Source organism: Ursus maritimus, unplaced genomic scaffold, assembly GCF_017311325.1.
Source record: "Ursus maritimus isolate PB19 unplaced genomic scaffold, ASM1731132v1 scaffold_2, whole genome shotgun sequence".
Lineage (NCBI taxonomy): Eukaryota > Metazoa > Chordata > Mammalia > Carnivora > Ursidae > Ursus > Ursus maritimus.
Genome location: NW_024424452.1, coordinates 40,637,588 through 40,653,690, shown reverse-complemented (window position 1 = coordinate 40,653,690; position 16,103 = coordinate 40,637,588). Strand labels below are relative to the sequence as shown.

At 39.7% G+C, this 16,103-nt stretch overlaps 1 protein-coding gene across 1 annotated transcript in view; it reads left to right on the top strand.

Annotated features, from left to right (window-relative positions):
• Positions 1-16,103, top strand: part of ASH1L (ASH1 like histone lysine methyltransferase) — a 162,897-nt gene that overhangs the window by 124,320 nt on the left and 22,474 nt on the right. The window contains 5 exon segments of the mRNA XM_008696570.2: positions 775-848; positions 2,384-2,429; positions 2,547-2,655; positions 8,879-9,085; positions 9,214-9,360. Of these exon segments, the coding sequence (XP_008694792.2) occupies positions 775-848; positions 2,384-2,429; positions 2,547-2,655; positions 8,879-9,085; positions 9,214-9,360 (583 nt within the window).

Sequence of the window (16,103 nt, the reverse complement as noted above, 5' to 3'; positions counted from 1 at the left end):
AGCCTGCTTCTTCCTCTCCCACTCCCCCTGCTTATGTTCCCTCTCTCGCTGGCTGTCTCTCTCTGTCAAATAAATAAATAAAATCTTTAAAAAAAAAAAAAAAAAGACAGTCTTTACCCTTTGGATCCCCTAGGATTAGCAGAGCATTGAGAACTGCTGAGATAGAGACAGTGATAGGATGAATACACACATAACAGGTTTAGCTTCCTGCAGGAAGTGTCACCTAAAGGGCAGAAAGGTCAGAGAGTAAGGAAATTGAAGCAGCCTCTCTAAGGTAGAAAAGGGCTTTGACTTTTACTGGTAGTGCTACTGGGGAGGGGGGTTGTTAACAGATCATGAATTTGAATGTAAATAATCTTGAGTTATTTAAATTCAGGGACTCCTATTTTAGAAAATTCTTATACTTCCCGTTTTTACAGACAACCTGACATTATGTATAATAATGTAGAAGAACAGCTGCCAGATGCTCTAGTTAATAATTTCAATAATCAAACAATTCTTAGTTTTTAGTTGGCTTCATAATGACCTGTGTATCTTTTTATAGTAAGTTTGCTATGTTAGTTGTTTTATATAGGCTATATTAAAACATATCTTTAGCATTTACCACCTGGAGCATGATGGAAAAGAGTAGCTAAAATTAAAAATTGGTGACAGAAATATCCATAAAATTAAAAATTAAATCTTTATTTTTCTAGTCAGTGCATATTAGATCTTGTGGGTGTTTGACCCTTTGTATGAATAGATAGTGAAATTGATAGTATTTTTTTGTTTCAGGAAAGTATCTGAGGCAAAAGAGAATTGACTTCCAGCTTCCCTATGACATCCTTTGGCAGTGGAAACACAATCAGGTAGGAGGAGCCTATCTTATCTTACCAGGTTTCGCTCTTATGGGTGGGTGGAGGGGATTGCAAGTCTCTCTCTGCCTCCTTGTTATGCTCTATGCTCTGTGCTCTCATCTTTAAAAGTATAGAGAACTGTCCCTGTGAAGGTTAGAAACTAAGAAAAATGAATTTGCATCCATATCTAATGTGACCTATTTGCCTTTACTCATACTTCAGAATAGCAGTGAGTTCCTGCTTCTCTAAGCAACCTTCTGTTATTAGTCTGGACTTTTATTTTGGTAGCAGAGCTCTGTTCTGTAAGAATCCTGTTTGATGCAGGTCCCAGGAGAATTTAGATGTACTGCCAGCAGCACTAAAAAATTTCAGGCTTTATTTTTGTTGGCTCCTTCCCATCAGTTTGGAATTTATTTTTCATATACAAAGGAGATTCTTCTACCACAGGAAACAGGGAAAATGTTTAACACTCGTATACTTTTAAAAGATCTTTATGTTGGGAACTAAAAATAGGAAACTGCTGTTTTTCTTCGCTGCTTCCCTAATTGAAAAGTTTCCCCCAGTAATGTTTGTAGTTAGCTGTAGCTCCAGGCCTCATGTTGAGAACAAGCGTCAGGAAATAGAAGTTGTCTTGCAGATGAGGTGAATAGGCTCCTGACCTTTGCCAAAATTCCACCAAAGTTCAATTTTGGAAAGCCAAAAGCAGTAGACATTCCCCTCTACTTTCTCTTCTCTTGGTGGCCTCTCTTGAATTCTGAGAGGATCAGTATGTTAGATATCTGTCTCTGAATTCATGACCGTGAAGGAGACAGTGCTCTGACTATCCCCACTGAAAAATGGTGGTGGGGGTTTTCTTGCAGGTTGATACACCCTCACTTAGACCACGTGCTGCTTTTGTTTGTGCTGTCTCTTAGGGTAAAACACTGGCCAGCTAATCACCTCTCTTGAAATACCTTCCTTTTTTCTTCTTTTTTTTTTTTCTGAATGCATTCTTAATTGCAATAGGAGAGCTTCATTTCCTGCCTTCCCTCTCCCCTATATTCACTAAATTAATTGCCTTAATTAAAATGTGAAATGTGTTTTTCTAGAATACCCACTCTGAAAAGGCCAGGGTACTCATCTTTTTAATTTCGTATACTACGCAGACCATCTCAACAAGCCCTGTCAGTGTTTTCCTTTCTTTTCATAGAGGCAAATTGAGTCTTAATGTATCCAAAAGTATAACTTTGTTCTGCAGTGTGATTTTCGTTTAAGTCTGTCCACAGCATGCACATGATTGAGAATGGTTCTCAGGAAGCTATTTCACGTTTTTTCTGTTGTTGAGTCTGTTTCTCTCTCACCCTGATCTAGTAAGTCACTTTTTATTTCAGGGTAAAAAGTGATCACACCAAGAATTTCCCTCAAATGTATCCAATCCAGAAAGTCTTATAAATATTCCCATACAAGCAGAGCATGTAGATAATTTCTTATATTTTTAGTGATTGATGCTGTTGTCTGGCATTTGAAGTTAAATGCTATATCAAGATTTTTCTTTTTTTTTCTTCTAGCTATACAAAAAGCCAGATGTCCCACTGTATAAAAAAATCCGTTCAAGTGAGTAACTTGGGAGCTATTTTTTTCTGCCTTCATACCATCAATGTTCTTCTTAGCCTAGCACTTAAAAAATTATCCTCTGTGTTCACAAATTATTCTTTGCTATCTTCTCTCAAGATGTCTATGTTGATGTCAAGCCCCTTTCTGGGTACGAGGCCACCACCTGTAACTGTAAGAAGCCAGAAGATGACACCGGGAAGGGCTGTGTGGACGACTGCCTCAATAGGTACTATACTAAACTGACTTCACTAAAAGCACAGGCTTTAGAATAGATGACACTTCATTTGGAGGGAAAAGTTAAATAAGCTCTTTGATTTCCTCTCCTGAAGTTGCACATGGCTATATAAAACCAATTGATGGGCTGTCTTAATCTTCTTGGACTGTTATGGCAAAATACCATAATCCTGGTGGCTTAAACAGCAGAAATTTATTTCTCACAGTTCTGGAGGCTGGGAAGTCCAAGCTCAAGATACAAGTATTTGAGGTCTGGTGAGAACCCACGTCCTGGCTTATAGACAGCCACTTTCTCCCTTTGTGTTCACATGCCCTTTCCTTAGTGCATGCTTGTGGAGAAAGAGCTCTCTGTTCCTCTTCCTGTAGGGACACTAATTCCATCATGCAGTCCCTACCCTTACACCCTAAATATAAACCGATTGGCCTCCCAAAGGCTCTACCTCCAAATAACCATTACATTGGGAGCTAGGGCTTCAACTATTAATTTTGGGGAGACACAGGCATTCAGCCCATCACATGGGCTACGTAGAGTAACTGAAAAAGAATAAGATTTAGGGTCTTACCATACCCAGGTTTAAATCCTCTTACTACGTAGGAGACCTGAAGAAAGTTATTTAACCCCTCTCATAAAAATAATACCTTCTGGGGCGCCTGGGTGGCACAGCGGTTAAGCGCCTGCCTTCGGCTCAGGGCATGATCCCGGCGTTCTGGGATCGAGCCCCACATCAGGCTCCTCCGCTATGAGCCTGCTTCTTCCGCTCCCACTCCCCCTGCTTGTGTTCCCTCTCTCGCTAGCTGTCTCTATCTCTGTCAAATAAATAAATAAAATCTTTAAAAAAAAAAAATAAATAATAATAATAATAATACCTTCTTTACGGGGGACTGGGGGTGAGGATTTTATGAGACAATGTTCATAAAGTATTCAGCATAGGGGCACCTGGGTGGCGCAGTCGTTAAGCGTCTGCCTTCAGCTCAGGGCGTGATCCCGGCGTTCTGGGATCGAGCCCCACATCGGGCTCCTCGCTGGGAGCCTGCTTCTTCCTCTCCCACTCCCCCTGCTTGTGTTCCCTCTCTCGCTGGCTGTCTCTCTGTCAAATAAATAAATAAAATCTTTAAAAAAAAAAAAGTATTCAGCATAGTTTAGAAACTTTCCTAGATCTCTGTACGTGGTAGCCATAATGAGGGAGTAAGGTAGGATGGTGACAGTGAGAAGAAAGGCATGATGTATTCTGAAGGAAAACTGGGATGGTGAACCATTAGCATACACACATAGATGTGCACGTGCTGACTGGGTCCGTGGCACTGATGAGCGGTGGTTATGCTGTTGTCAGAGAATGAAAGTATGGGGTCTGGCTAGTTTGGAGGTCAAAACTACGGTTTTAATTTGGGGCCAGTGAGTTCTAAATGACATGGAGATTTCAAAGTGGAAATGTCTGATGGAGACCCAAGAATGGAGATCTAATTTGTGGGTTTTAGTAACATAAGCAAATTTACAGTAAAAAAGAACCAGTGAACTTTACATCAGTACTTCCTCTTCTAGATCGTTTTCCTGGCCAGAGACAACTGCTTCCCCAGTCTGTCTAGTCAACTGTCCTATGGGCTAAGGGAATCAGTGTTTTAGTACGTCCTGTATCAGCATGCCAACTGGTAAATTCTGCCTTACCACATGAGTGTTAATTCACTTCTTGTACATACACACACGGTTTTAGGAGTCATAGCTGCTGGCCTAGTCTGTGTTGTGCACTGATTTTTTTTTACTCACAGATGTTTTATATATATACTTTTTTTTCCTTTTTTGGTCTTTTTTTTTCTTCTTTTTATATATACACACTTTTATGTATCAGTGTGGTCCACAAGCTCACCATTTTTAGGAGTTCTGTTATCTTCCATAGGTTGATATGCCCTAGTTTGCCATCCTTCTGTGGTTCATCATTCAAATTATTACCAATGTTTTGCTATTAAAAATTGCACCACTAAAACAACTATGTAGACTCCCTTTTTTTTTTAACCCTTAAGGTGTACTCTCGGGAAGAAGAATTATCTGTACAAACTATTTGAACATTTATATAATTCTTACTATATGCTATCCAAAAGCTGTCATAAATTAATGAGTTAATTTGGAGTATCACCACTAGAATATGAATATACTCACTTCCCCATAGTTCCACCTCCTTTAGGCATTCACATCTAACATTATTTTTGGTGCTTTAATATTTCATTGGTTTAATGTTTGGGAATATCATATGTCTTTAAAATTGCTTAAATTTGCATTCCTTGATATGCTAACATTACTGTTTCTTTATATGATATTGCATTGTCTATGAAATTGCCGTAATATAGCTACCATCTCATTGGTTAGTTCCTCTCTTTTTCACAGTGGTCTAACGAGATAGGTAATAGTTTAAATTTTATAAATGAAGGATCCTAGAGTTTGAGTAGTAAGTTGTTCCGTATTCTGTACAACACTTACAGAATTTGAACCCACGTGTGTTTGATTCAAATGTCATGTTCTTTCCACTGTATACACTGCTTATTGCGTAAGTCGTTAGTCTTTTAATCACATAGAATTGAAATCTGAATATTTACCTTTACATAATTACATTGGTTGTCTTACATCATTTTTGTTACTATGGGTATCACATTTGTCCTTTCCATTGTGTTGCCTTGTGTTGTGTTGCCTTCCGTTGTGTTAAAAAAAAAAAAAAAAAAACCCTCAGATACAATGCTGCCGACTTTATGAGAATATGAACCGTACATATTCATGCATCTAATGAATGAGGTGATAAATGCATAAATACTGAAGAAACATTAAAATATATTATTCAGTGGGTGTTTCCGTATATATTTAAAAGTAACCCACATAAAGATTTAGTTAAATGGAGCTACCTAAAATGTCTTTCCTGTCTTCGTATGCAAGGTTTTGTAAATATTTGTGGGGAAAGCTCAAAGATCTGTAAGATTCAATTTTATGTCTATGTAAGGCTCATGTAGCCCAAAGGAAACTGAAGGACTGTTTTTAAAAACAAGTAATGGGTTTTTATAAAATATTTTTAAAACGTGGCTTCTTCTCTTCTAAACAGTTTCTAGGAATCATCAGCATTGTTTACAAATTCTGTAAGATCTTCCTAGTTAATGCTTGAGTCTGTACACCATCCATATCACACCTGGTCCTGCTCCAGAGTCGTCCACATTCCCTAGAGCAGAGTCTCATAATTCATTTCAAGCTGCTTTTTAATCCTGTACCCTTTTGTTCACAGCATGTACGTACGTGCAGAGCCCACTCTCTCAGTTCTCACAACAACAAACATGTTGTGTAACAAAGCCAAGTACTTAGGGGAAGATAAAAGTATATTGCCAAGTAAGCCTTGTAATGTCACCGGAAGGGATTATGCTTGAGTTCACAGGCCACAACCTGAACGTCGGGGTCCCTGGCTAACTCCCTGTTAGATCCTACCTGTTCTCCTTTGTTGAGTGCAGTTTACCTCCACTCGCCCCGCAGTGCGGATCTCCAGGAGCCTTCACCTGCTGCTGCAGAAGAGCAGTAGCACTTCACATTCTTGGTCCCAAAAAGTAGGGAGGATCCTCTCCCCTGCCTCCAAGGCTTACTCCTTCCTGACCTGGCATGATTTATAGTGTGAATAGTTTTCAAGTGAAAACCCGTCTCCACTCACAGGGGATGGATGGTCTGACCTCCATAACTAGTTAAATCGGTCATGCTAGTACACTTGCCAGTGACTATTAAACATTAAATCTCACCCTGTGAGGGAAGAAGCTTTCCAATCTAGGTCTATATTTAGAAGGGGGAGAATTCTCTAGTCTTACAGTGAATGGCATTATGTGGCTAAAGATACTGGCAATTGGGACGCCTGGGTGGCTCAGTCGTTAAGTGTCTGCCTTCGGCTCGGGGCGTGATCCCGGAGTTCTGGTATGGAGCCCCACGTCAGGCTCTTCCACTGGGAGCCTGCTTCTTCCTCTCCCACTCCCCCTGCTTGTGTTCCCTCTCTCTCTCTGTCAAATAAATAAAAAATCTTAAAAAAAAAAAAAAAAGATACTGGCAATTTATGCTGTAAGTCAACAACTCCATATCTTAGTTTGCAGCATCTGCTTTCAGATTTTGATAAGTTTACAGTTTTGTTTTCCAGACACAATGAATAGAACCATGTTTTACTTTTTACGTAAAGGGCTTATCTTGATAATTGAAACGAATCGAATATATTTCAGTGCTTTCAACTCTAGAAATCAGAAATTTTCAACAACCTCTAAATGAGTGCTCTCTAGCAGAAATTTTTTAAAATTGATTTTTAAAATCTCTTTCATCTCAGCACTCTGTTATATTTTAGTTCTTTTATCCACATAAAGCTTACTGTTTTGTGTGTTTTGAGGTATGAAAATTCAGGTGGGGTATCATGAAGAGGGGGTTACAATTGAAACTATGAACATGAACGAGGCTTCCTTTATTTTTTTATTTAAATTCAGTTAATTAACATGTAGTGTATTATTAGTTTCAGAGGTAGAGTTCAGTGATTCCATCAGTTGCATATAACACCCAGTGCTCATTACATCACATGCCCTCCTTAACGCCCATCACCCAGTTACCCCATACCCCCATCCTCCCTGAATGAGCCTTCTAAAGATAAGAAGAACAGGACTGTGCCATGGAAGGTAGAGAGGGAAAAAAGGATTTCTGGCGGGTTTTTTTTTAAGGATTTATTATGGGAAAGATGGGAAATCTATTATCATAAAAGATCAAGAAGGAGAGCATTTTCGTATTCATTCAGCAAAGAATTCATTAAAAGAAAGAATAAAGGTGGTGAATTTGACAGTAACAGTGTTTTTCTCACAAGTTAAGCTAATTATCTTGAGTTGAATAATCCAGTGGATACTTTCTCTGCTTACTCCTCATTCATGTGATTTGACACTGTGTGTTCTGCCCTTTAGGTAAGGATGATGTTTATTTGAAAAATGACTATGAAAGTACTTTAAATTATAAAATGTTAAATGCTTTCTTTATAAGGTTTGTAAGTTATGATATGGATGTGTGTGTGTATGTTATATAAAATATGTGATATTCTGATCTACCATTATATTTTTTTTTTTAAGATTTTATTTATTTATTTGACAGAGACAGCCAGCGAGAGAGGGAACACAAGCAGGGGGAGTGGGAGAGGAAGAAGCAGGCTCCCAGCAGAGGAGCCTGATGTGGGACTCGATCCCGGAACGCCGGGATCACGCCCTGAGCCGAAGGCAGACACTTTAACGACTGCGCTACCCAGGCGCCCCTACCATTATATTCTTGATCCTCCCTTGTTTTAATCATGTTCAGTAGCCTTACTGGGATTCTGAACCATACACCAAAACTAAATGGCTTTTCTGAAAGATCCAGAAATGTAAAAAAAAGAAAGCAGTTAGAAGACATGTGCATAACAAATTTTCTCTACTATGTTGAGAACTTTTTGCTTGTTAATTCACTAGAGATTATAAATTCAGCTAGTATAGAGACTGGAAATGTTATTTCCATTATGGAAATGTCATTTACACTAATGAAATGTGAAATTCTTATAAAACAATGATAGTGCAGGGGCGCCTGGGTGGCTCAGTCAGTTAAGCATCTGTCTTTGGCTCAGGTCATGATCCCAGGGTCCTGGGATTGGGCCCCACATCAGGCTCCCTGCTCAGTGCAGAGCCTGATTCTCCCTCTCCCACTGTCCCTCTCCCTGCTCGTGCTCTTTCTCAAATAAATAAAATCTTGGGGGGGGAAAAAAAGCTGTGCAAATGTACTGAACTGTATACTTAAAAATATTTATGGTGTAAAGTTTATGTGTGATTTTACCACAATTTCAAAAGAAAAAATCTGTAAATGCCCATCAGCTACTTCAAAATAAGAATGCTATGTAATCTTCAAATTATTAATTCCTCTATGGGTTGTAGTTTTATTGTAGTTTTAGTCTTAGCACAGAGCTAAATATGATAGTGTTTACCCAGGATGCTTAGTGGACAGTTAGGTTAATAATCTATTCAGCGTTTATAAATTCACTTGGAAATTTTCAGTATCATTAAGTTTCGAAGTTGTATACTCTGCCCTTGTGAACCTTGTTAACCAGTCCAACCTTGTTAAAATAAAAATGTAATGTATTTTAAAAGTTCCTGTAAAACAAAAATGGGTTCATCAAGGCATATATAATAATTGACATACAGTTTATCTCTTTTCTTTCTAGAATGATCTTTGCTGAGTGTTCCCCCAACACTTGCCCCTGTGGTGAGCAGTGCTGTAACCAGAGGATACAAAGGCATGAGTGGGTGCAGTGTCTAGAACGATTTCGAGCTGAGGAGAAAGGTTGGGGAATCAGAACCAAAGAACCCCTGAAAGCTGGGCAGTTCATCATTGAATACCTAGGGGAGGTTGTCAGCGAGCAGGAGTTCAGGTACAGTGATGAATGATGATACTCCAATAAAATTACAAAGGTACCAGATTAGAATGAAAAATGAAAGATTTCAAATTAACTTTCAATTTAATCATTAATTGACTTTGAATTCTTCCTCTCCTCTTTAGGAATAGGATGATCGAGCAGTATCATAATCACAGTGACCACTATTGCCTGAACCTGGATAGTGGGATGGTGATCGACAGTTACCGGATGGGGAATGAGGCCCGATTCATCAACCACAGCTGTGACCCAAACTGTGAAATGCAGAAATGGTAAGGAAGGAGGGGAAGGTGAAGTCACAAATCCAAGAGAGCAGAAGGCATTGAGGGTATCAAGAGATGAGCCTTCCCGCAGTGTGAGTCAGCTTACCCAAGCACCTCAGGCAATTCCCTGTTATACCATATCCTCCAGGCAGAGAGTCAGCTGCTGGAATTTCTTCACTTCATCTTAACTACTACCAGAAAAATATAACAGTATATACGATAATATAATAACAGTAATACCTAATACTAATTTTCTGCTTACTCTGTGCCAGGTATTGTGTTCTTCCCCAGTGAGTCACTCAGCATATTTATTACATGCCCACTGGATTTGTCATAGTCAGAAACAAAAATAAGTAAAATAGATAAAAATCTAACTGAAAAACAAAAAATTACATCTAAAAAACAATTCAAAAAAGATAATAGAAGATTCTGAGAAGATGGTGGAGTAGGAAGCATTGGGAGTCTGTCTCCCCTTAGATAATTATACTGGCAGAATCTGTCTGATGGAACAATTTTGGGGTCTATTGAAGGCTTGCAACTAGTAGGGGAAGGCTGAGATGGTAAATTGTGGTTCCTTTTAGTCCATTTCTCTTAGAACAGTAGCAACTACCCGTGCCCTACCCTCAGCCACGTGGCAGGTAGCTATGCAAGCATTCCAGCAGCTTGCACACAGATTGCAGAAGCTAGGATGGGTAAGGAGGACCCTGTCCTCTAAAAATGGGGAATCTTGGGTTCTGATTGCTGCCTCTGATCACAGAAAAGATGGGCAGCCATTGTGGTTGCCCCTCCCACCATTATTGTAAACCCCTCTCCCACCACATGAAGTGACTTCCAGGAGATTTGAAGGGCCAGGGCCCTATTTTCTTCCCCTTCATTTTTCACTTTTTTTTCCCTTTTGTGGGCCAGAAATTAAAGATTAGAACATGTGAGCCCTGGGGAAGTAGGGAGAAACCTTATTTCCAGACATACCATATTATTAGGTCCAAATTTGCAGTGTTCAAGAAAAAAATCACAAGGAATACAAAGAAACAGAAAACTATGGCTCGTTCAAAGAAAAAAAATAATAACTCAAAAGAACCTGTCCCTAAAAAAGACTCAGTGGCAAATACGTTAGACGAAGACTATAAAACCAATGCCCAGAGATGCTCAAAGAACCGAGGGATGGGGGCACCTGGGTGGCACAGCGGTTAAGCGTCTGCCTTTGGCTCAGGGCGTGATCCCGGCGTTATGGGATCGAGCCCCACATCAGGCTCTTCTGCTATGAGCCTGCTTCTTCCTCTCCCACTACCCCTGCTTGTGTTCCCTCTCTCTCTGGCTGTCTCTATCTCTGTCAAATAAATAAATAAAATCTTTAAAAGAAAAAAAAAAAAGAACCGAGGGACGATGTGGAGAAATTCATGACAATGATGTGTGAGCAAAGTGGAAGTACCAATAAAGAGCCTAAAAAGAAACAAATTCTGAAAAATACCATAATTGAAATGAAAAATTCACAAGAAGGATTCAAAGGCAGATTTGAGCAGACTGAAGAAAGAATCCATGAACTTCAAGATATGACAATGGAAATTCTCAAGTCTGAGGAACAGAAAGAAAAACATTGAAGGAAAGAGAACAGACCCTCAGGTACCTCTGGGATACCATCCAGCAGACCAATATATGCATTGTGGGTGTCCCAGAAAGAGTGAAGAGAAAGAGGCAAAGAGAGTATTTGAAGAAATAATGGTTGAAAACTTCCTAAATTTGGTGGAAGACATGAATATAAATAAGCACAAAGCTCACTGAACTCCAAGTAAGATGAACTCAAAGAGACACAGTAAGAAACGTAATCAAACTTTCGAAAGATAAAGAGCAGATCTTGAACGCAGCATCAGACAAACAAATCATCACATACAAGGGATCCTCAGTAAAATTACGTGCAGATTTCTTCTCAGAAATTTTGGAGGCCTGAGGTGCCTGACTGGTTCAGTGAGTGGAGCCTGTGATTCTTGATCTTGGGATTATGGGTTCGAGCTCCATGTCGGATGTTGAAATTACTTAAAATTAAAATCTTTAGGGGGCGCCTGGGTGCCTTCAGCTCAGGTCATGATCCCAGGGTCCTGGGATTGAGCCCCGAATCGGGCTCCCTGCTCAGCGGGAAGACTGCTTCTCCCTCTCCCACTCCCCCTGCTTGTGTTCCCTCTCTCTCTGTCTCTCTCTCTGTCAAGTAAATAAACCTTTTTTAAAAATTTATTTATTTAAATAAATAAATAAAATCTTTAGGGGCAACTGGGTGGCTCAGTCATTTAAGCATTCTGCCATTCTCTGAGGTCATGATCCCTGGGTCCCGGGATCAAGCCCTGCATCAGGCTCCCTGCTCAGTGGCAGTCTGCTTCTCCCTTTGCCCCTCACCCCACTTGTGCTTTCTTGGGCTCTCTCAAATATCATTAAAAATAAGATCTTAAAAAAAAAAAAAGTAGATGACTTAAACTCTCCAAGTGACAGAATGGAATTCAACATCCATTTATGATGAAAACTTTAAACAAAGTGGGTATAAGGGGACATTCCTCAACATAATAAAGGCCATATAAAACAAGCCCACAGCTAACATCATACTCAATGGTAAAAATCTGAAAGCTTTTACTCTTAAGATCAGGAAATGGATGGGGCGCCTGGGTGGCTTAGTCAGTTAAACAGCTGCCTTCAGCTCAAGTCATGATCTCAGGGTCCTAGAATCAAGCCCCACATCGGGCTCCCTGCTCAGTGGGGAGTTTGATTCTCCCTCTCACTCTGCTGCTCCCCCTGCTTGTGCTGTCTCTCAAGTAAATAAATAAAATCTTTAAAGAAAAAAAAAAAGATCAGGAAAAGGATACTCCCACTACTTTTATTCAACATAGTACTGGAAGTACTAGTCAGAGCAATTAAGCAAGAAAAAGAAATAAAATACATCTAAATTGGAAAGGAAGAAGTATAACTGTCTCTGTTTGCAGATGACATGACATTATACATAGGAAACCCTAAAGACTCTACCAAAAAACTGTTAGAACTGATAAACAAAGGGGCGCCTGGGTAGCGCAGTCATTAAGCGTTTGCCTTCAGCTCAGGGCGTGATCCCGGCATTCCGGGATCAAGTCCCACATCGGGCTCCTCTGCTGGGAGCCTGCTTCTTCCTCTCCCACTCCCCTGCTGCTCGCTGTCTCTCTGTCAAATAAATAAATAAAATCTTAAAAAAAAAAAAACATAAAGTCAATTAACTGGTCGCAGTGATGATTAACTGGGTCCAAGAATGAACTATCAGAGAAATTAAGAAAGGAATCCCATTTGCAAAGCAGCATAGAAAATAAAATACCTGAGAATAAATTTAACCAAGGATGTGAAAGGCATGTACATTAAAAACACTAATAACTCATCAGTGAAAAAAACTGAGTAAGGCTCAATGGAATGGAAGAATTAATATTGTTAAGATGTCCATACTGCCCAAAGTGGTCTACAAATTCAATGCAGTAAAAAATCAAAACTTCAATGGCACATCTCAGAGAAATTGAACAAAGAATCCTAAGACCCCAAATAGTGAAAGCAATTGAAAAAGAAGAATAAAGGTGGAAGCATCTCACTCCCTGATTTCAAACTATATTACAAAACTATAATAATCAAAACAGTATAGTATTGCTTAAAATGACACAAATGAGGGTGCCTGGGTAGCCTAGTCATTAAGCATCTACCTTCAGCTCAGGTCATGTTCCCAGGCCCTGGGATCATGCCCTGCATCGGTCTCCTGCTCAGCGGGAAGCCTGCTTCTCCCTCTCCCACTCCCCCTGCTTGTGTTCCCTCTCTCGCTCTCTCTCAAATAAATAAATAAAATCTTTTTTTTTTAATGACACAAATATAATAGCTCAGAAATAAACGCATTCTTGTATGACCAATTAATTTACTCAAAAGAGCCACAAATATGTGCTACAGAACAGGCAGTCTATTCAACAAATTGTGTTGGGAAAACTGGACCCCTGTCTACACCATACACAAAAATCAAGCCAGGATGTATTAAAGACTTGATGATGGCACCTGAAACCATAAATTCCTAAAAGAAACTGTAAGCTCCTTGACATCATTCTTGGCGAGGACTTTTTGGGGTTGACACCAGAAGCAAAGGGCAACAAAAGCAGAACTAAGCAAGTGGAACTACATCTAACTTTAAAGTTTCTATAGAGCAAAGGAAACCATCAACAAAATAGAAAGGCAACCCACAGAATGGGAGAAAATATTTGCAATTCATGTATCTGGTAAGTGATTAATACATAAATATATAAAGAACTTATACAACTTGGTAGCAGCAAAGCACATCACTGCCAATTCTGCAGAAATACTGAGGATTATAAGAGAATGCCACAAACAGATGTACACCAGAAAATTGGATTACCTAGTTGAAATGGACAAATTTCTTGAAACACAAAACCTACCAAGACTAAATCATGAAGACACAGAAAAATCTGAATAGACTCATAACTAGTAAAGAGATTGAATCAATAATCAAAAATCTCAACAAAGAAAAGCCGGTTCTGAGCCTGATGGTTTCACAGATGAATTCTTACAAACTAATGCCAATCCATCTCAAAACTTTTCCAAAAAATCGAAGAAAAGGAAACACTTCCTAACTCATTCTGTGAGGCCAGCATAATCTTAATACCAAAGCCACAAAAAAACTACAAACCAAACCAGTATTCTTTATAAACATTGATGCAAAGTCCTCAACAGAATACTGGCAAACAGATTTTAGCAGCATGTTAAAAGGATTATACACCCTGAACAAGTGGGATTTATTTCTGGAATGCAGGCATGCTTCAGCATCGGAGAACAGACCAATGTAACATGCCACATCAACAAAATGAAAGGGCAAAAAAACAATCATCCCGGAGAAAAAGCATTTTACAGAGTAGAAGGAAACTACCTTAACCTAATACAGTAGCCCTTCCTCATCCACAGTTCCACTTTCTTTGGTGTCAGTTACCCGTGGTCAGCCTCAGTCTAGATGCAGGTGATCCTCCCTCTGGCGTGTGGTCAGAAGGGCGGTAGTAGCCTAACGCTACCTCATGGTGCCTACATCGTTCACTTCATCTCACTACGTAGGCGTTTTGCCATCTCACATCATCACAAGGAAAGGAAGAATGAGTATAATAAGATATTGCGGGGGGAGGGGTGCGGAGAAAGAAACCACATTCAGTTAACTTTTATTACACTGTATTGCTGTAATTGCATTTTATTATTGTTCTTAATCTCTTACTGTGCCTAATTTATAAGTTAATCATAGCTATGCATGTTTAGGAAAAAACATAGTATATATAGGGTTTGGTTCTATTCACAGTTTCAGATATCCATATACCGCACAGATAAGAGTGGACTGCTCTGAGAGTCCTATATGAAAACGCACAGCAGGGCACCTGGGTGGCTCAGATGGTTAAGCGTCTGCCTTTGGCTCAGGTGTGATCTCCAAGTGCTGGGATCGAGTCCCACATCAGGCTCCCAGCTCAAAGGGGAGCCTGCTTCTCTCTCCCTCTGCTCCAACCCCTGCTTATGCTCTCTCTGTCTCTCTCTGTCTCTCTTTCTCTAATAAAAAATTTTTTTAATCTTCAAGTGACACACACACACAAAAAAAAACCCACAGCAGACAATTCTCAGTAAAGACAGAAGGCTTTTCCTGTAAAGTCAGGAACTACATAAGGATGCCCATTTTTGCGCTTCTATTAAACATAGAAGACATTCTCACCAGAACAATTAGACAAGAAAGAGAGAAAAGACATTCAAATTGAAAAGGAAGAAGTAAATATAACTTTATTTGCATATGACATGATTTTTTTTTCAAGATTTTACTTATTAAAGAGAGAGCGAGAGAGAGCACAAGCAGGGAGGAGAGAGCAGCAGACTCCCTGCTGAGCAGGGAGCCGTATGTGGGGCTCGATCCCAGGACCCTGGGACCATGACCCGAGCCGAAGGCAGACACCAACTGAGCCATCCAGGCACCCCTGCATATGACATGATCTTATATGTAGAAAATATTAAAGACTCCACAAAGAAGCTGTTAGATCTCAGGAATAAATTCAGCAAAATCACAAGGGTACAAAGTCAACACACAAAAACCAGTTGCATTTCCATACACAGTGAACAATCCGAAAAGGAAATTACAAAAACAATTTATAATAGCACTAAAAAGAATAAAATACTTAGGAATTAACCAATGAGGTGAAATAATTGTACCGTGAAAACTATAAAACATTGCTGAGAGAATTAAAGAAGGGACGCCTGGGTAGCTCAGTTAAGTGTATGCCTTCCTTCCATTCAGGTCCTGATCGCAGGGTCCTGGGGTTAAGCCCTGCATCCGGCTCTGCACTCAGCTCTCTCCCTCTCCCACTTCTGCTCCCTCTCTCTTTCTCAAATAAATAAAATCCTTTTTTTTTTTAAAGTAGTCAATAAACATAAAATCGGTGCTTAATGTCTTTAGCCACCCGAGAGAAATATTAAGCTGTGTTGGAAAACTGCATACTCCCCCAAAATGGCTACAATCAAAGAATGACAATTCCAAGTGTTGCCGAGCGTGTAGTATGACATGAATGCTTTTAGATGCTGGTGGAAGTGTAAATTGGTGTATAACCATTAAAAAAAAAAAGTTTGCCAGTACCTATGAAAGCTAAACATGCCCAGTAACTCCAAAACTGCACTCCTCAGTGTGCCCCCAGCAGAGGTGAGTGTTCATGGTCAAAAGGCATGTGCAAGAAGATCACAGAAAT